At 37.5% G+C, this 22,096-nt stretch overlaps 2 protein-coding genes across 7 annotated transcripts in view; one reads left to right on the top strand and one right to left on the bottom strand.

Annotated features, from left to right (window-relative positions):
* CMSS1 (cms1 ribosomal small subunit homolog) overlaps positions 1-22,096 on the bottom strand; it is a 383,342-nt gene that overhangs the window by 251,594 nt on the left and 109,652 nt on the right. The window lies entirely within an intron of this gene.
* Positions 1-22,096, top strand: part of FILIP1L (filamin A interacting protein 1 like) — a 306,442-nt gene that overhangs the window by 181,253 nt on the left and 103,093 nt on the right. For 5 of the 6 annotated variants that reach the window (XM_082654398.1, XM_082654401.1, XM_082654397.1 and 2 more), the window contains 3 exons: positions 1,953-2,205; positions 2,949-3,122; positions 9,704-9,882. In XM_082654398.1, the coding sequence (XP_082510524.1) occupies positions 1,963-2,205; positions 2,949-3,122; positions 9,704-9,882 (596 nt within the window). In that variant the 5' untranslated portion in view covers positions 1,953-1,962. Of the gene's footprint in view, positions 1-1,952; positions 2,206-2,948; positions 3,123-9,703; positions 9,883-22,096 lie in introns of those variants that run through there. The other variant, XM_082654402.1, reaches the window with a different exon arrangement.

Below are 22,096 nucleotides of genomic sequence, written 5' to 3' on the forward strand. Positions count from 1 at the left end.
CACAGGAAAAAAAAAATGCACAAGAATGTTCACAGCTGCATTTTTTCTAATACTAAAAAAAGTAAACTATTTAAACATCCATCAACAGTAAAATGGATAAGTAAATGGTGGCCTATTCATATAATGCAATACTATATAGCAGTTAAATATGTAAAATAAGTAAAATGGAGCAAGCAAGAATCTCCAAAATATAGGATGAAAAAACATTTTCAGAATGATACATTCAATATGCTGTATTTACATTAGGTTTGAAAATCTGCAAAGCAATACTATATATTGCTCAGCAATATATACACATGCATTAAAAGTATAAAGTAAAGTATAAAACATGCGTGGGAATAATAAACACCAAATTCAAGATGGTTACTTCTGGGGTAGGGCGGGTATAGAGTGGGTTAAGGAAGAGGTACATAGGGACTTCTACTATATCTATAATATCAATATTTTACTTAAAAAACTGTTTTCTAATGTATATAGTAAATTAGGATTTTACAAATCTGTGTGCTAGCATGTAGTGATTAATTATATTTCCATACTTTTCTGTATGCTTGACCTTTCCAGATTTTTTTTTTTTGGTCACGCTGTGCACAGCACGTGGGATCCTAGTTCCCAGACCAGGGATCGAATGCGTGCCCCCTGCAGTCGAAGCGCAGAGTCCCAAGCACTGGACCGTCAGGGAATTCCCTCCAGATTTTTAAAGAAATATTATTACAAATGAAAAGCAAGGTACCAATAATGATGAAAGGGACTTCCCTGGTGGTCCAGTGGTAAAGAATCCACCTTCCAATTCAGGGGACACGGGTTCCAACCCTGGTCGGGGAACTAAGATCCAACATACCACGGGGCAACTAAGCCTGAGTGCCGCCACTACAGAGCCCACGTGCCCTGGAGCCTGGGTGCCACAACTAGAGAGAAGCCCGTGCCACAACGAAGAGCCCGCACCACAACCAAGAGCCTGCGCCGCAATAAAAGATCCCCACATGCCATAACTAAGACCTGACACAGCCAAAAAACATAGAAAATAAATAAATAAAATAAATAAATATTAAAAAAAATAATGATGAAAGTTTCATGATTTTTAGTAATGAGTAAAATTAACAATCTGCTTGAACATCACTGAAGCAGACTATAAGTTCACTTGATGTTTTCTCTTTCCATTACAAACCTCAAAGGCGGAAAAAATTATCTTGCTATTGTAAATTAATTTGGATAATTATATAATCAGATGTGGAACTAATATGTCCCTGAAATATTAATTTATTTTATACTGTTTTCATAATGGTTAAATACTATAGGCACTAGTGTTCTTATTTTGTAGATAAGGGTCCTAAATATAAATCCTTGACTTATCTGAGGTCAGCTCTGGAATTTTAGCAGAATGTCAAGGATACAGCCAGGGACCAAGCCTTCATTCCTTTAATATTAGACTTTACTGTCATAACAAAATAACCCAAAGTATTTTGTAATTCTGATGCTTGTCTCTTAAAGCACCAAAGGCTAAGAAATTTAAAAACTCTTTTTAAACTTCCACAAGGAAACACTATAATGTGAATGTGAAGAAAGTTAGAACAATTAGCAAATTTACCATTTTACTATTACGTTAAGTACATCTTATGTAAGCACTTAGGCCTAGGTTGGAAGTATGACCCAGGTCCCTGAGGTAGAATGCTTGGTGGATGAAGTTCAAATACACAGTCTGTTTACCCATGGACATAAGTGGCCTTAATCAAAGCAGAACACATTTTTTAAAATGTTGATTTTAAAAACAGAAGTATAAATAAGACTGTGATTTATGAATCTGCTAATGCCCTTCTCTGCTGTAGACTTCAGAAAGATCGAGGCTTTGGCTGTGGTAAATATAACAAGAGTGCAGACTTGTCAAAGCAGTAACAGGAGCTCTTATTAAAACTCTACTTCCACTAAGAGTTACAAATTGTCTTCCTTCTTTCCAGCCCTTAAAGAATGCGTTCCAGAAGCAGTGACACAGAGGGCTCAGCCCAAAAGCAATTTCCAAGACATAGTGAAGACTACAGTTTCCAAGGTCCTGAGAACATGAAGCAGAGACAGCAAGACAAAGACCCCACCAGTGAGTCGGATGCAATGCTTCCGTATCCTAAGTCACACAGTGGTAATGGCCACCAAGGAGAAGACCTCTCAAGAGACGACTTATTATTTCTTCTCAGCATTCTGGAGGGAGAACTGCAGGTCAGCTGGGTTAGAATTATCCCCCTCATGCTTCAAGGGGAAGGCTGCTTATGAATTTTGTGTGGTGGCTGCCACAGAAATAGGTATTTGTGCTTCATACTTGTATATACATGAAATCAAAGTACACATTCACAGAATTCTCTTCTGGCAGCACGAAGAGCAATTAATCACATCTAAAAGGGCTGTTGTTATGACATGCGATTGGCATGCACATTGTGAAAGGTCACATCCTCTACCCATGCTGCTCACAAGCTTCAGTGCACAGGCACGTATGGGTAACAATAATAGCAGATGACTTCTGGACTGGTTTAAACAACAATAGGTGCTTTTGTACCTCACATGAACTGGCTCCTAGACTTGCCCTGGCATTATTAACCTATACAAAAAAACTAAAAACAGCTGCTACATATATAGAAGAATCTTATTTCCTATCCCTGAAAATGAAAATGCCAGTCCATTGAGGCATATCATGTTATCTGCTTGTCAAACACAATAAAAAATGTAGAGTCTCCCCATGTTGTATAGTGATCACTTTTAAAAACATTATTAATGTGTAACTAGACTGTAAGAAGGATGAAGTAAAGGGACATAGTTTTGCTACCTTTTCTAAAAGGTGCTATAACCAAATATGATTTGTTTATATTTGAAGGAGAAGAGAAAAAATACTCAACTACACAAGAAATCACTTGCAGAGACTGCTGGTAGATAAAGTGGGCTTTCTGAAATGCTTTTTGTTCCTGCAGGCTCGAGATGAAGTCATAGGCATTTTAAAGGCTGATAAAATGGACTTGGCTTTGCTGGAAGCTCAGTATGGGTTTGTCACTCCAAAAAAGGTGCTAGAAGCTCTCCAGCGAGATGCTTTTCAAGCAAAATCTGCCCCTTGGCAGGAGGACATCTATGAGAAACCAATGAATGAGGTATGTATCACATCAGGGGTGTGTACCGAGTAAGCTCACCAGCCAGTAAAGCACTAGGCCTGGCAGGTGAGCAGGACATGTAACTCCTTTTTCGATTATTTATAGTTGTATGTTTAAAATCTTCCCCAGGTAGATAAATACTACATGCTCTACAGGAAAGAAAAGGAGAATAAATCATGGATGGGATGTTCCCACTGGGTTTGTTTCTTGACATTAGACTAAAACCTAACAAATGCAAGAGAATTCCTCTCTTTTGCTCTCTCCCCCTCTTTCCCTTTTGTATAAACACATAGACACACAGACACACACAGATACACACAGACATACACACTCAGACCCAGACACACACACACACACACACACACACACACACACAGAGGAATCTGCACTTCTTTTGGAGATCTGAAGGCAATAATAAAAAACAGATAAAGTTTAACCATAGAAGTTAATTTCTTTGAAAACACTGAAGTATTATGTCATAGAAATTCTGAGCATGAATGGAAACGATCTGAAGAATTATCCAGGAAACAGAGTTTTAGAGAGTATACGTTTTAGATGAACACATAACTTCTTTTTCCTTCAAAAGTTTAATGACAGTAAAGACTTTTCTCCCACCAAGTATGCCCAACAATGACAACAGCAAAGATGAACAGTCTCAACACGGCCACCACTGCACAAAGATACAGCACTGCTTGCTCTTTTACTTGCTGATATTTCTGAAACTCCTTGGCATCCTTACTTTATTCTTCTATTTTCTTCTGAGACCTCAATGGAAAATTTCATAATTTTTCATTTTTATAAAAAGTAAACAACTAGGAGCATAAGTTAAGGCTAGAGAGAGTGAAAGCAAATTTTGGGCAAATTTCCCCCACATACGCTCTGGCAACCTACCTCAGGACTGACCTCTAATGTCCTTGCTATTCTTGTCTTGAGTGTCTCATGACAGAAGCCTACCATCTTGCCAAATTGTGAAAGAGTTTGGTCATATGGATCTGCTTCTCTGAGGGGTGAGGGTGAGGATGAGACCACCCAAAGTCTGTTGATTGCGCTTTAATCCAAATTTTAAACAAGAGGAGCCGAAGCCTCATTCAAGTCAATAGTGTTAAAACTGTACTGGCTCCCAACACAGTGACTGTGAAACAGCATTAAGCACAAATTCCCCAACCAGTATAAGTGCAAATGCAAGTTAATTATCACTGAACATATACTCACAAAACTCCACAAATGGCACAACCCCTCAACACTTCAGAGTAAAATGAAACAGAATAATTCCAAACTTATCCTGAAATCAGTAGGAAAAGTTTTAGCTACTTTTGTAAGTAAATAATTCTATTGTACACAGGCAAAACTGGAAACACCCTCTCTGCAAATGCTTGCAATCCTAACTCTGCAAAGTGTCCCTGAAAGTTACCCATAATTTGGCCCTGCTTTATGAATCCAACCTTCCTTGATTACTCAACCAACAGATACCCCTACACAGACACACACACACACACACAGACACACACACACACAGACACACACACACACACTTCTTACATTCCCATCTCCATGATTTGTCCGTTTTCTTCTCTTGCCTACTTCCGCCTGATAGATTTCTCTCCTCAGCTACCAGTCTCTCCCAGTTCCTTGAAGCCCCTATAATTCTATCTACCCAACAACCCAGTTGCCTACCCTTTTCCTCTATCTAGAAGTAATGGGTGAGGGGGGATATCCAGAAAATAAACAATAAAGGGAAATTCTGACTAGGAGTCCCTAGATAGGGCTGAAGAAAAGAAATAAAGTGGGGTGTTCCCACTAAGACCATACTGGGGGGCACCCTAATTACATCAGGGTAAGGATGTGCACGCTAAAAATTTATTATTTTGTTTTCCTCCATCTTCCTCCTTTTATTTTCCTCATAGTGTTCTTTTAAAAAAATGCGAAAAATCTCAACCATGTCTAGGGTAAACTAAAGGGGATTTATCTAGTCATAAGGCAAAATACCTTAGAAAAACAAACTGTTCTCAGCTATGTCATATGTTAGGAACACTGACTTAAGGTGGAGGCCTGTAAGCTAGAACAAAGGATGTGGATGGGGAGAGAGGGAGGGAAAAACTCAGAGTCCAGAACAGTTTTAACCTCCTATTCCTTTCCAACCTAGGCTTCTATACTAAAAGTTACCTTAAAAAAGATACTTGAGTTAATGGCCTAACATATTCTTAGTTCTTCCAAAAAAGATATCAAGAAAAATATAACAACAGTTTGGATTTATCAAGGTACTATAATAAAAGAATCTACATACCTTATTAGCATTACCTTAGGGCAATTCTTAAAGTATTGATACTTATTTTAAGCAACTATATAGTTCAGCTTTTAAATTTCATTTCATAATTTTCATTGTATAAAAATAGTTGTGCTTCCTGTCTTCAGGGTGCTTAATGTCTCTTTTAAGAGTGACAGACAACAAGTGATCACACAATAAGTATATAATACACACTATGTTAATTTTTGTGGTGAAAACCACAAAGCACTATGAGGGAGTATAATGGGGGATCGAATTGAGATAGAAGAATCAGGAAAGCCAAGTTCCAGAGAATGAGTAGGGGTTACTCAAGTAGAACATAAAGAAATTCCATTTCCAGAAACATTGTGGATGACATATCATGAAATCATATCACTAAAAAATACATAAAAACATTAGATAAAATATCTAGCATACTCTTAAGTGCATGGATGAGCTTTACATGCAGCTAGAGAAATCCTGAAGCCAGGAACTAAAAAGGGAAATTTCCTCAGACTAGCTTCTGGCTCCACATATTTTCAATCTTTCTCTTCTGTAATCCACAATCTTCCAGTGCTAGGAACCAAAAGACATATTCATTTTGCAGTATAGCCTCTGGTTTTTCACTTCTGAGCATGGCTGGGTGAGCTGGCACACCCAGAATGCTACCAAGATGGACAGTTGAGAGGTATATTGTGAGAGTGATCTGAAGCTCAGTAGATGACCGAATAAGAATGACACAGGACTATCACCATTCAGGGTGACAGCAAAACAAGGAAGGGCTTTCAGAAGAGTCCGGTAGGGGTCATGCTGAGACAAGAATCATGCCCCCATTTCCAGTATCTGAGATACTGAGGCAGTGTGAGAATGGGCAGTCTCTATTTTAGGATGCTAGCATTATCCAGGAAAACCAGGTTTCAGTAAAGACAGGGAAGAAGATGGAGCATTTTATGAATAGCATATTTGGTTACCTTTGATCTACTAAAACAGCCAAATAATTTCTCTACTGTCTGAACCAGCTTTATCTCTACTAGTATATTCAGGGTAATCAGAGAAAAAGACAATCTTCAAATACCCAACAAAAAAGAACAAAGAGAACCAAAGCCATAGCTCAGAAAGAAGACAAAGCCCCAAATTAGGGTGGTCTGTGACTCAGGAGCTATTAAAACAAAGGTCATTATTCTTTCCTAAACATATATTAAGCAACCAAAAGCAAAAAGACTGACGATCTCTCTGTCCTTCACTCTTTTTGACCACGGGAGAATCCAACCTATTGGAACACATTGGACTTCCTTCATCCTAGGCAAGGAGTTGGATTGTATTAGCGGTTGCGGGTAGGATATGACATCAGGGAGGCTAAAATGGTAAGCTTGTTATTGCACAGTAAACATTAATGAGTTACCTTTTTAATCGTTCTTCCCCTGACACTCCCTAAAGTGACTGAGTCTTCCTGTTTTCTTCCCCAGGCTTCATTCAATCCACAAGTGGGGCTAGATCAAAAAGGGGCAGTGGTTCTTTGATAGTCCCTTAGTGCTTAATGATACACCACCTTATACTGCTCCTAATTGTTTAGTGTGTATATCTTATCTGCCTAGTAAGAGTATAAGCATTGAGACTTTAAAATTCTCCCATGGCAACTATCATAGTACTAAATGCATATAGCATAATAGACGCTTAATAAATAGTTGTGGCCTTGAGAAAACTGTGGCAATACAATTGATCTTAGAAATCAAGGCCAACCACTACATTTATAATCGAAAAACCTGAAGTACACAACGGTTAAGTGGTTTGGCCAAGCACACACACACAATTGGTGGAAAATGAAATGAGTTCAGACAAGCTCAGGTCCATCATTTGATCTGTAGGAATGAAGAAGAGACTGAATTAAGAACAACTGGCATATTTTCTAAGAGGCATTTTGGGTATGGAGAAACGAAGGCACAGAATAAAACTTCAAGCATAAGCTAAAACATATCTAGAATCACTTACACTTTCTTTGGGAACTTTCCCTCTGCAAGGTCCCTATTTGACACCTTTCCAATTTCTGCTGTTGACAAACATGAGGTCCTTAGCACCAAACAGCATGCAGTAAATATAGGCCATTCTTCAAGAGTCATGGAAGGTGAGAGAAGGAAAACCCAGAGAATTAGACATTTCACTGATATGAAGAAACAAATAATTCTACTCAGGAGTGACCAGAGAAAGCCATAAAGGAAGAACAGGGAAAGTTTTGGGTGGAAGGGGAAAAAGGTTTATATGTCCCGGCACTGAAAAAAGCAGTCTTGAAGCACCACGGTGTGTTCTAAGAACTACCTGAAGTCTGGTGTGGCTAAAGGCTGGGTGAGAAAAACGGGAAGGTATGGAATGAGAATGGGGTGGAAGTGTCAGGAGGCCAGATGGTGAGAAACCTTTCAGCTCTGAATAGGAGAGTGGAGTAATCCCACTGGTGGAAGATTGTGCTGTCACTGATCAGGACAGGCTGGATGGGGGTGAGGCTGAAGGAAGGGAGAGCCCTTAGGAGATTATGTAACAACGGGCAATGATTCTTTCCAACCTTCCTTCCTTTTCCCTACAAACAAACAAACAAGCAAACAAACAAAATAAGGAGGAAAAACACAATGGAAAGCAATAGTAGATTAACTAAACCTTCTCTTTTTGGGCTAAACTAAGTTTAATATTCATGTCCATACAACTACAAGAAGCTATCTGAGGAAGTTTCCTTTATGAAGCCTCCCTTAGTCATTCATTTATGCTTTACTAAATACCTATTATAATTATTTATTTATTAATTCTAGGGCCGATCTTGTGATAAATTGAATGTTTCTCTAAGTCAAACGTCAAGCTCCCTAAATTAAGGCTGATTCTATTACTATTTCACTCTCAAATTCTAAAAGCAGTTGATTTGAATTTCCCATATAATGCAGTCTAGTGTTTGGGCAACTGGAAGTTTTCAGAGAACTGTTGTTGCTTGAGACCCAGGACAATTAACACTACAACCTCCCTCTCAGAGGATGGTCATTAGTTAAAAGTGACTCTGCCAGCAAGCAATACAACTTAGCAATTTCAGCTTCCACAAAAGGATTGGTCACATTAATTAAAAATCATCACCTATATGACATAATGAAGTATTTTGTGTGTGTTAAGGCACCATTATAAACCCATATTAGAAAACTAGACAACCAGCCTAAGCGTTTAGAGGTCAGTTGGGTTCTGTATGCTGGGACACCTTTATTCCCTTCTTTTTCTGAAATCATTTGGCCATTTTTGTGCTTTGGATTCCTAGTTAAGTATGTGCTTTTTAAGGATGTATGATTTAAACTGGCTTCAAATTCAGGGTCACAAATTTTCAGTCTTTTACAATAAAGGCAAAGGGCAAAATCAACCAATATTATCAGTTATAGTTTAGTATTTAACTAATCTAGACAGTCACATGCTTTCAAAACCATGTTCTTAAATGGATTTTAATTTATCACTGGTCAAAGATCCTGAAGCTTTTGTTTTAATCAGTCTACTTCCCTCTTTTCTTTCTTGATTCCTTGCTTGCTTATTTTGTTTTCAATCTGTAAGCATATACTGGGCACCTACTATAAGCAAAGCACTCTATTAGATGTTAAGAATTTAAGAAAAATAGAATGTAGGCCCTGCTTTCAGGGAGTTCACAGTCTAGCAGAGGAGACAAAAGTAAACAAGACACGGGGTAATTGTTTTATAATAGAGATATAAGTAGGCCACAGAAACCAGAAAGGACTTGGTGTTTACACCAGGTCTATACCAACACAGAATTGATTAACAAGAATTTGAAAAAAATACACAAACACCTTTATGAATAATGCACTGAAAAACAGACCATGGATCCAAGAGATGTACGTGAGCAGAGTACTTTAGGGAGGGCTGGGCAGCTAGGGAAGTGGCAGAATCAAACACTGTACAAGGATTCCTTTACTTTCCATCATTTCTTTGATATGGTTTCCCTGGAGAGAAAAGGAAGTAGCAAAAAGGGGGTATGGAGAAATTGTTCAGATATTTACAGAGGAACAAATGTTTCTTTCTGGTTAAAAAAAAAAAATGATGACATGGGAACTAAGATCCCACAAGCCACGTGGTGCGGCCAAAAAAAAAAAAGACAGTAAGAAAGTTACATTTGTGTTGAAACATGAAAAAGTATCAATTAACAAGAGTAATGATAAAAAACTAAACAAGGAAATCATAAACCCACTGTTGAATTAATTTGTTAAAACTTGGATATTTCTAAAAGAGGGAGAGATGGCAGTATTATGAATGATTTGTACTTAGACTATTAATGTATTTTCTTTTGTAGTTGGACAAAGTCGTGGAAAAACATAAAGAATCTCACAGACGAATCCTGGAACAGCTTTTAATGGTAGAAAAATCTCACAGGCAAACCATATTAGAGTTGGAGGAAGAAAAGAGAAAACATAAAGAATACATGGAGAAGAGTGATGAATTCATAAGCTTGCTAGAACAGGAACGTGAAAGGTAAGGCTACTTTGGACAAGACAGTGACCTATTCTGCAAATTCTTACTAACCTCTCACTATGCGCTGGGCATTATACCAAGGGATACAGGGATACAAGGTAAATATGACAACCTCTGGTCTTAAAAATCTCATGGCCAAGAGTGAGGAAAAGGATATGTTTAAAAACAATATCAATACAATGCAAGAATAACCGGGTGTGACAGGACTGTGGAAACATAAGTGCTGGGCAACTGATTCTTCAAGGGAGTGCCCTGTGAAAGCTGCAGAGAGGAGGTAACGGGTCTAGTCCCTGTGCAAACAAGAATGGAGACCACATACAAGGCAGGGGCAGGAATAAGTGCCACAGCATAGAGGTAAGAGAAGAGTATGGGTACTGAGGGAACTAAAGCTTTCCACATGGCTACAGCACAGGGTGTGAGAAAAGGAAACGCTAGACACGAGCAGCTGGATTTTATACTGTTGGCGAGAAGGAGCAAATGACAAATTATGAGAAGGAGAATGAGTTATCAGGGATGCTTTCTTAAGGAACCATTAAGGAAAGACGGAAGAAAGACAGGGGCAGGTATGTGTTCCAATGGCTATAGGGTTAGGGAGGATGGGGCATAATAAGAATTATTTATGACGTATAGTCAATATGAATTAGTGACTAATGTGACTAGAGAGCAGAGCAAGGAAAACAGGAAGTTATACTCCTAGTTCTTCACCAAGGTACAGAAAGCAGGAATGGGGCACAGCTTTTTCTTGTTGCAGTATTTCTGGTTGGGGAGATAGTTCAAAAGATGGAGGGGGTCCTGTTTTAGACAAGTTGAGCATGAAGTACCTGGTGTATTCCAATGTTCAGTGGGGAGAAGGATGTGTCTAAACAGACAACCCACCGTTAGAAATATAGGTCTGGAAAAGGCTGGGCTGGTGATGTGTATTTGTAGCCAGTGATAGCTGAAGTTATGGGTGCTGGTGTGGTGAGGGGAGAGAATTTTGAGATGGGAACTCTAGAAAACAACACAACAACCCATCAAATTAGGGTTTTCCTCCAGAAAAATGGGTCAAGAAAGGAAGCTGAGAAGGAATGAAGAATGGTGGAGGATTAGAACAACTAGAAGAGAAAGCAAGGAACCAAGCAAGGGAAGACTTTCAAGAAAGAGTGAGCAAACAGCACCAGATAATACAGAAAAGGATGACCAAATGTCCCAAGATGGCAACAAGGAAGATACTGAAGAACTTAATGAGCCCTTTCAATAAAACAGTGAAGGCAGAAGCCAAATTGCAATACTTTGAAGAATAAATAAGAAATGAGAACATAGAAGCTTAAAATATGAACTAGTATTTAGAGAAGCTTGGCTACAAAAAGGGAGAAAATGGTTGGTAAACATTTTATAACCGTATGGAAAGCAGGTTATTTTGCTCAACTTTGACCCTCTGTTCTGAATTACCTTAGAAAGTATGAACATCCATATTAAATTGAAAGAACAATGACTCCTCTCTATTAATACTGCAAAGATAGAAAATAAGCAATCTCAGTAATGTCAAATTTTTACTGGACCTTCATGTCACTTTTGTTATTCCATGTATACTTCTCTTATGAGTTACAGAGCTAATGATGCTAGATTCTAACAATCACAGAAAAATACAGAAAAAAAAATTACTGAGTTCCCTTTTCTAAAATACTAGTAGCCTCAACTGTTTTATTTGACTACTTACAATTCATATTTTAACTAGGTAATCAAAGTTACATAATAGCTACGCTAATGGCAAACTTTCATTTCTTTTCAGTGCACTTCATGGTAGTCGTCAGAGCACTAGAGATTCAATGGCTCTCACATCCAGTTTCTTTTTCTACATTCATCAGGGGTTTGTTTTCTACTCATTACATAGAGAGGGGGTCTTGTTACCTTGCCTCTCATGAACCTGAAATATCTTCAGGGCAGATTAAAGGAGCAAAAGAAGTCTGGCACCAAGGGAAGATCTGGCTCAGACCTTACACTATAGGATTTGTTATTCAATGAGACAATGTCATATTAAATATTATTTCGAACCCTTGTGATTTGGCACCTGTGGCCTCATTTGGCCTCCAAAACTTATTTGGCACTAACTTGTTGAACACGGACACTTCCTTTCATCTCTCATTATTATGAACATTTATTGACCATCGTCAGAGTGCTGCCTGCCATAGAACAAAGAGGTACTGGAGGTCCCTGCCCCGGGGGCTTAACCACGTTAATGGAGAAGGCAAAAGGATACAGATTTAGGGTGGAAATGTGAAAGGCTGTTGGTGGTATAGTTCTAATGTTCACCATTGTCTCTCTACTATCTTCTGAAGGAAGGCTGAGGAGGGCTATCCAGAAGTAACACTGTAAAGCTGGTGGGCAGATGGTGAAGATTATTTAAATCAAGAGAGCAAAGAGGAACAACACTGAGAAATGAGAACAAAAGAGCACTAGGAACAAAGGCCACGCGCTAGAGGAAAAGGAAAATAGTGGGACGAATGTAAATTGTACACCAAGGAATCAGTATATTAAGAACGGTATTTCTACATGTATCAAAGTAGTTTAAGAGGGAGAATTTAAAAGATCACATTTTTTAGCCATATAGGATGCAAAGGTTTTTTGTCTTGAAGAATAATGAAAGTAAACAAACCATTACCAAAAAATAGGAAAAAATGACTGAAGTGATTCTCAATCCCTGTTTAGCCACTCCAGAAGATATGGGAATATTCAGCTATTTCTGTTTGCCCAGGAACAGCTTCCAGATGGAACTCTTTGGGTGTGAGAATGCTAAGGCTCTTCTTGACTCACATGATACACAGACAATTCTCCGGCTCCATCTGTACATCACAATTCCCATATCTTGGCACTGCTGGTGCACTGGCCCTTCCTGGCCCCCCTGCTTGTAGCAGGGAGACTGTGGGCCTCATGAGGCATAACTGACTTCCACTTGCTTTAAGGCCATGTGCATAAAAATACTAAATGAACACCATCTAACAAAGAGGTGGGGGAAACTAATAATTTCAGATAAATATATACAGAGGAGGTGCTTACACAAGAGAGTAAAATACCATTCATGTGTCTCATTCTCTGACAAGAAATGACAGAACACAAACCTAACTTTAGTGAGAGTACTTCCTCTCAAACATGCAGCCACCCTTCACAAAAGCAAGACTAATTTATTCTAAGGAGTCAAAGAATAATGTTTACTTCCTTCCTCAAACAAAGTGATGTAAGCCACTCCCGAATCAGTGACCCTCAGTACAAAGAAAGAAAGAAAGAATATCATAACCCCCATAAACGTGGTTTGAGTAAATATAACTAAAGGACTATCTGATTGAAACTCTGAAAAATACTGTGAAAGTTTAGTGATTGTATTTTTAGTGTTAGATAATATCTACTTGGAAAGAAAATAAAAATTAAGAAATACATGATTGAGATAGTTAATGAGACCTTAGAGGGTGTAATAATGGATTTCAAATTAAGGCTCAATTTCTGTGTTTTCTTCGGAGAATTCATTTTATGTGGAAAACCCTAAAGGAGACTGATGTCACACATTGAGTTTAGGCCAAAATGTTTGCCAAGTGATGTCGCTGTCGTAATCAGTAAACAATTGGCTTTCCCACTGCAGGAGGGTGGGGGCAGGGAACAGCTCAGGAAACCCTGTTCCCAAGCGTGTTAATGCAAAGTTTCCTTCGCTGTAATCTGTGCAGTTTGGTCTGTCCATAAAATAATTATAGCGACATTTCATGACAACCTTCTGTTCACTGACCAGCTCCAATGTGTGGATGTGTGTGTCACTGATGACCTGAATTATGTACTTGGCTGAATTACAAGTGACGTCTATGTGAAAGGTTTTATACAAAAGCAATGCCAGTAATTTTTGGCCTTTCTGGATGGCTTCACAGGAAAGCCAAAACAAAAATCACTTTTAGTCAGTGCAATTTTGCAAAATTTTCCCATAAGTGAAATGCCAATTTTGTCTGTACTTTCAAAAAAGCTTGCATAATTTTTTTCCTTTTTCAGTTTCAATGGGGGAAAAGGCTGTGAAGGAAAAAAAAAAAAAAAAAGTTTCCTTTTTTTGAAACCATGCTTTCTTTTTTAGAACACTAAAACAAACCATGTATACGAACCATATATATTACTGAATTTCTGGCCTTGAAACCACTGAAGTGGGAAACAAATATTGGTATGGCAACTCTGTCTAAAAATGACTTCAACTATGTATTTTTTTAAAGCTTGAAATTACTTTTCATAATATCTTGGCCAAGTAGGTTAGCACTGTTAATTCTGGTTTCATAAAGCAGGACTTCAAATGGTAGCTTCTCAAGAGCGACATAGGAAGGAAGGAGTCACAGGCAGAATTAATTTCTTGTTCCTGTCCTAAGCAGGTGTGACTAGATAGAATAGTGGCTCAGGGGGCAGAAGGGTCTTTGCAGGAAAGTCAGCAGGGACCCAGCTTCAAGGGTTGTTGCCTTGACCATACCTTGGACTAAGTCCTTAGTAAAGAACAAAGTGTTTCCCCCGTCCCTTTGGCGGAAGCAACTTTATAAAGAAAGATTTCCATTATCAACTCTTTTCTACTACGACAGGCCTGTTTTCTAGATGGGCATCAGGAAAGGTGAGTGAAACACTGAGCTATATTTGACCCTCCTGTTAACTGAGTATATTGGATTACTATCAAAGGCTTCTCTCAAAAAACATCAAATCTTCTTTCTAGAGGCTTTGGATACTCCCCTGAAATATAAATATATAAATTTAAATATATAAATGAATAAGTGTATTAATCTATCTAATTTTTTAGTTAGTTTAACTAACTAGTTAGCTATTTAGTGCTGCTTGCCACTCATTCATTCACTAAAACAAAAAAACCCCAAACTAAAAACAAACAAAAAACCCCCCAATTAACTAAATACCTGCTACATGCCAGGTCCTGTGCTAGATCCTAGGTGAAGTAGGTAGATGTGTTCATCACTGACATAAAACTCCAACTCATTTGTGCATGTGTAAAACAGAGACACCACTGTAGACTTTATGATTTGATACTAATGCTGCCAGGGCACTATGAGATCATGATAGGTAGGAAAAAAAGGCACCAGCATGGTACAAAAATATAATACATGAAATACTTATGAAAATAAAACATTCAGGAGAACTCAATAAACACATTAAACTAGAGTACTTTACTAGAGAATTCAATATCTTGCAACTATTGCCATTAGGATTTTCTATTTCTTTGGTCTTAAACCTCAGCTTTTAAGAATATCCCATGAAGCATAACACAGTGGGCATAAGGTTTTTTAAAAATAAATAAACTAAGTCTACTTTTTAAAAATCATATTTGGAAAGCCAGCAGTTTTAAATTTCATGCACACTAAACTATTGTTGTAGAATGCATTGTACTCAAATGCAATCATTTCCTTTCAGTTTTCTGGCAAGGAGTTATATGTATTACATACTCTCAAGGCTATGTCTTGCAAGTTGTGAAATGGATGCCAGATCTCCATTTGACCTTTGTCATTGGTATCCAGTTCTTTGTTAGAACAAAATGGAGACCACCACAAACACATATTTTGATATTATAATTCTACAGAAAATCACAATGTGATCAGCCTAGTGTTCATATACCTCAGACCTAATAGGGTCTGGGTAGGGATGCAGAGCGATTACCTCACAAGGATACCAAAAAACCCATTTAGGACTGTACATCATAACTTAACTTTCAACAGATGTCACAAAACCATACCCTTGTAACTGCACAATTCAGTGGTTTCTATACAAAACCATTTAATTATAGAGGTTAAAATTTGGATAGAGCGATGATGCTATTTTATTGCTGTTCCTTCCCAGAAAGCTGAACTAAACTTTACAAATAATATTGGGTGTATATGTGTATATACAATGATTAGTGAATTTACTGCTCACAAAAGAATACTACAAATGTTAAAAAGCAGTCTAAAAGGAAACATAACGAGCACAGTGAAGGATGAACTGGGAACTTGGAGATAGGGGACTCTGGTCTGCAGATTGGATCTGCAGCTCGTGTGTAACCCTGGGTAAATTCCATTTCTCCAATCTTGTATGTAAAAAAAAAATAGGACAGGCTTACATCATTTGTGTGTCTCTTTCAGATCTAAAAATCTGTGATTATGTGATTGTTACGAATAAGCAACTTTTACTTCAAGTCTATGATTCTAACCCACACTATCAAAAGAGGTCAGTGAGAATGACAGCACCTCAACCACCAGCTTCAAATCCAAGTCTGTAGTATTTCCATTCTTAAAGGATATCTAGATTTAGGTACATCCTATTGTTTCTTGAATGTCACATATTCAAATCTGAACTTATCATCTTTGTAAATGCAGGTAAATTTACAACTTTTCTGTTCCTGTTTATTCCACCACAGTGAATCAATCTATCAGATAATCATAAAGAATTATGGAGATCTCTGAATCCTAAATTTAAATCAGAAAAGACCTCGCAATCTAGACCAACCCTCTAATTTTTGAATTGTGAAAAGTGAGGCCCATCAAGACTCAGCTAGAAACCTCCAAATCTTGCTGCTAAACAGCAGCAGAGCCAGACCAGAAGCTAGCTCCCCTGATAACATATTCGGCACTGTTCTCCCCAGAATCATTACTAGGTGCTCAAGCCTTGTGCTTGGTATTGTGGGAAATCCAAAGAAATTTAAGACATAATTACAATTGAAAAGATAAGACCCTCATAAAGTAATCTATAGATGATTCAGGTGTTCATTCTGTGGTACTGACACTGCCGTTGCAACATTATAAAAGGTCAGTCAAGAAGGATATTAAGGACTGTAATTATCCAACAGCCCGCATAGCCCTAGGAGAATGCAGGACATACAGTAAGCCCTGGATAAATATATCTAACTGGCTCATAGCTACTAGCTTAACAGCCCTATAAAACAGGAAGCCAAAGACTGAATGTGGAAAGGCAACCTCAAACTTCTGTTCCATCTGACTATAAAATGTAAAGAGGGAGAAGAGTCATTAAACCATATCAAAATAGAAAATTTTGCCTCATAAATGGAAATCAAGGTGGAACATTAGAATTAAGCTGTATCCTGAATTTGCAACTTGTAGGTAAACTTTCCTGGCAAATGTATATTATTTCTCATGAGAAGATGAAGCCAAATGGCTTTGGCCAGCCATTACAATGGGAGATGCCTGGCACAAATGATGAGTAAATATCACTGCACAGAAAGGCCTTTCCTTGGAAGGGTGTAGGGTATTGGAGCTAAAAGCATAGACCCTGGAGTCAGAACCAACAAGAGTTTGAAGCATGGTCCCATCCTCTCATCTGGTCCTACTAGCTATTTGACCTTGAACGAAGTACTTAGTTTCTGTAAGTCTCAGTTTCACTATCTGTTAAAAAAAATGATATGGATCTCACAAGTTCTTACAATTACTAAATTATATAATGCCTAAAAAAGTGCTAAGTATGGTGTCTGACACTCAGTAAGCATTAGCATCTTTCTTCAAATTTGCCTTTCTTCAAATTAGTTCATTTGTATACTCTGTGCCACACCACCGGGCATTTTATGGATTGCCAGGAAGGCACCTAACTGGACCCTATGCTGGGTGCTAAGGATGTGATGATGAATAAAAGCTTTCAAGGGACATACCCTTCAGTATGGGGAACAAAGACACAAAAACAAGTGCAATGTTGTGTTACAGATGCAATGACAACTGAGAATACAGAGCAGGCACAAATGAAGGATCATTCTCTAGGCCTGGTTGTATCTTACTTGCTTCAGAGTAGGGGTATTGGCTGAATGTCGTAATGATCTAACACTGTAACACCGAGCTGGACACTATAGTACTCAAAAACTTTTTTTCCCCCTAAACCATGGAGACCTATTTCCCCCTTGGGAAGCATAAACAGAAAGGTTAATGCAATGATATTATGAAAAGCACAGCCTACCACATACTCAAAGTTAAGACTCAATGCAAAATGATGGGTTTTAAGTGCACCAAAAGACTCCACTGTTCCTTGGGCCTGCCAGTGTCACAAGATCCCCACACTAATCACATCTTCTTGCCTAAAGGGATTAAGTGGGTTTTTGATTTGTTTTGTTCACAGTTCCTCTGCAGGGCCAAGAGCATGGAAAAGTATAATAAATATTTGTTGAATAAATGACTAAAATGTAGAAAAAGTTGTTACATTTTAATTTATTATTTTCCATTAATATCGTCTCATAAATTAGCTTCTGGATTAGTTCTTTTCACTTAGCCCAGCTTTGGAGAATAGTATATAAAAGAAGTCAATTTTGATAGGGGAAGCAAAATAAGCTTGAGAGCTTTGGGATTATCCTAGAGAGAGTAGATATAAAACAGGATGGGTCAAGGCACTGGAGGAGAGAATGATCCAAAAATGGATTTTAAAGTTAAAAAACATAAGAAACATTAACCATTTAAAAAGCTAAAAATAACTCTCTCAATTCATACTTTGCATAGTTTTTGTACCCTACATTTTCACTAATAAAAACATCATGAACATTTTCCTAAATCACCAACTACTCCTCAACACCGTAATTTTTAAGTACATGAATGCTACTGTGTCATATAGATGTAATTTATTTAACAAGCTCACTATTGTGGGCATTTAGATTCCTTCTACTTTTTCACTTTTATAAAGTACACTATGATGAATAGCCTCATACTCCAGTTAATTTTTACACCCTCCTGATTGTTGCCTTAGAATAAAGTTTTAGGTGTGGAATTGCTGGGTCAAAAGTTATAAAACTTTTAAGGATTTTGAAAACTGTAGCTAAATTGCCATCTATAAATAGACTATTTATACTATCACTAGTAATGAAGGAGAGTACCCATTTCTTACTTCATAACTTTGCCTGGGACTAAACTTGAACCTGACCTCATTTAAAACATGACGTTAAAAAGTATGTAAAGTGAATGTTCGTAACATGAATCAGACTTTCCCACTGACTTAAGCTTTGGTTTTAGAGATGTGTTACTTTTGACAAAAAAAATTCTAACATATCACCAAAAACATACTCAAACATAACATTTCCTTGAAAGAACATTTTGCCATTGTCAATATAATTTCAGTATATTTCCTCTTTCAGTATATTTCCTCTTCCCCGACAAATTCAGATGGCTTATCATCACTGATGTTCCAAAACACTGCTTCTGTTGCTCTTTCTCTGAAAGGTTTGAAACCTCCTCTCTCTGTATAATCCCACACAAGACTTAAGAGTCCAAATTCAGAATCCTGGCTCACCTTTCCCACCACATGACGAATTTGGCAATAGTTCATAATGCTTATAGTACTGGCCTTACAAAGACAAGTTTGATTTGTTTAACACTGTGGAATCCAAAGTTCACTTTGTCAAATTCCCCTTTAATAATTTGGTTGGTTAGGAGTACGTGAGAATTCCATAACAATTTCTCCTATTCAACTCAATTTCTACTCGCCAATTCTCACTTCCTCATGTATCCTCCCTATTTATCATGCATAATACATTATGCCCATAGTATTTTCCCATTTATTTCTATGACTTTCCTGATGACAGCGTGAAATATCTGAGATGCCTGGTGAACAGGTAATTTATATCTTCAGAAGATGTTTCAGAAGAAACATATTTGCAGGATTTATGAGGCTGAGTACGTGTTTTCTTCAAAATAATTAATTTCTACCTCACAGTTTGTCACTTTATATTATGCTTTTTTTTTGTTCTGAGTACATATGATATTCAAGGCATTTCATGCCATAACAAACACTGGAATATATATATACACACACACACACACACACACACACACACATATGTGTGTGTATATATATATATATATGTAAAGAAAAAAGTTAGGAAAAAAGAGAATCATGTGTGGCTGTCACAACACTGTTTAGTAAACATTTCCTTCAAAGATATCAGAGAGATCTCAAAATGCAATATTTATCAGTAATGCCCGTTAGTGAGGACCAAATATAAGTGGCAATTAAAAAGACCATTTCCCTGTGGGGCACAACTGTCATTTGCTTTATGTCAAATTACTTCTTACTCTAAACAGATTTGTCGATTAATCAAATTCCAGCTAATAATCTACTCAAGAACACTCCAGCTGTTTTATACACATACTTCCAAACATGATAGCATTAAGCCATTAGGACAGCACTTAGATTAAATGAATGGTCTTTTATGTGTTTATTTGCAGAGACAAAGATGGAGAACCCCCGTGGCTTCTTCATGTAGAAGAATTCAGTGGCTTACTCTCAACATTCCTTTGAAAGATAAGATTTTTATCAATAAACAAAGAGGCACAAAATAACAAAAATGTTGGAAGGGGGAAAAAAATCACTCCTTAATTTTCACCTGTGTTGAAATCTAAGTGAGGCATGCCTCAATAACAAAGCAGAGCAAATCAGATAAAACTTCATCCTGAAAAAAACCTCTGGATGGCAAGAAATGAATTCTCTTCTAGACTGGAAGGGTTTAATCTTGAAACATACCTCCTTGTCTCCTCTGAATAAGCCTGTATTTTTCAAATTGATTTTATTTTGTTTGTTAGGGAACATGTGGGGCAGTCACTCAGTTTCCACTTCCAGTTCCAGAAAGAAGCCTCAGGAATCCAAAGAGGTTTGTAGCTTCGGAACGAACTTTTCTTGTACCATGACTGAACGCTCAGAACTCACCAAAGCATGCAAAGAACCCAAAGAAAGTTGGTTAGCTTCTTTGGACTTCAGATATACCATACAAGGGTGAGAGAGGGAAAAAAGGACAAACATACAATCACAGGCAATTCAGATGAACCCAAATTCCAAAATGTTTCAGAAACAATGTTCAAGTTCTGCTTTTATTAAATGGTGATAGCTAATTCATACTTTCTTGTAGATGGTGTATTTATTAACAATTATTTTCATTTAAAATATATCCAAAACATAAAAGGGCATGTGGCGGGGAGGATGCTGCAGCCTCAAATGCCTTCAGGGGCCAGCAGGGTAAGGTAAATGACAGGAGCAGGCTGGCTGTATACAATAGGGAACGGTGAAGACCTCGAAAACCTGCAAAGCTCAAGCCCATCTGGTTAGCTATCTAAATAATTACTTCAGTATTATCAATAAATAAGAAATAGGCCCTATGACACAGTTGATCCAGAAATGAAGAAGCAAGACTTTAGGAGTCCAGCTCTGAGAACAAGATATGTATGGTGAGGAAAGAGAACCAATGTTCTCTGGAACCTTATAAGAGAAGATGTGTACTGAATCAGGAGGATAAGCACTGGGCACTCACACTAGGAAGTACAGGTGAGGTGGACAAGCCTGTTTATCATGGCTTCTTTTCTGCCTTCTCTTTCCCACTCGTGTATAAGCTCCTCAAGAGATGAGACATGTTGTTTTGTTTATCTCTGTATCCCTAGCCCCTTGAAGAGAGTGCCCAATGGATATTTATAGAATAAATAAGTGTATTACTCTCTCCAAACATAGTCACTAACATGAGTACTATAACTGGTAGCAGCAGCTACGGGGACTTCAAAGGAGCTGTTGGTTTTAGTGGAGACGGCTGCCCAAAGGTCCCCTGCTTTTTTTTTTTTTTTTAACTTAAGTATACTTGATTTATAATGTTGTGTTAGTTTCTGGTATACAACAAAGTGATTCAGATTTTATATGTGTGTGTGTGTGTGTGTATAAACACGTATGCATTCTTTTTCAGATTCTTTTCCATTACAGTTTATTATAAGATACTGAAGACAGTTCCCTGTGCTATACAGTATGACCTTGTTGTTTATCCATTTTATATATAGTAATATGTATCTACTAATCCTAAACTCCTAATTTATCCCTCTCCCCCTTCCCCTTTGGTAACTATAAGTTTGTTCTCTGTGAGTTTGTTTGTTTTGTAAATAAGGTTCCCTGCTTTTTGATGGCAAAAATAAAAATGTGTTATTCTTTGTTACTGCTTCTAAATGTTTTTATACTGACATATATATGTCACACTACTGAATTAATATGAAAACATTAAATTTCGTCAAGTTCTGTGTGTGTATATATATATATATGTATATCTCACACATTTGAAAACAAAACAAAATAATAAAATGACAACAAAGGTGCAACCAGCAAAATCAATATTGTGAGAATTCTGTATAACAAACAACTTGCTTTCATTAACAAACAACGTACAGGGGAAATATAGAGGGGAAATTTTAAGCTAAAGGAATTTAAACATTTCCATAAAGTGCAAAGCATG

Source organism: Grampus griseus (genome assembly GCF_964374135.1).
Source record: "Grampus griseus genome assembly, chromosome: 5".
Taxonomy (NCBI): domain Eukaryota; kingdom Metazoa; phylum Chordata; class Mammalia; order Artiodactyla; family Delphinidae; genus Grampus; species Grampus griseus.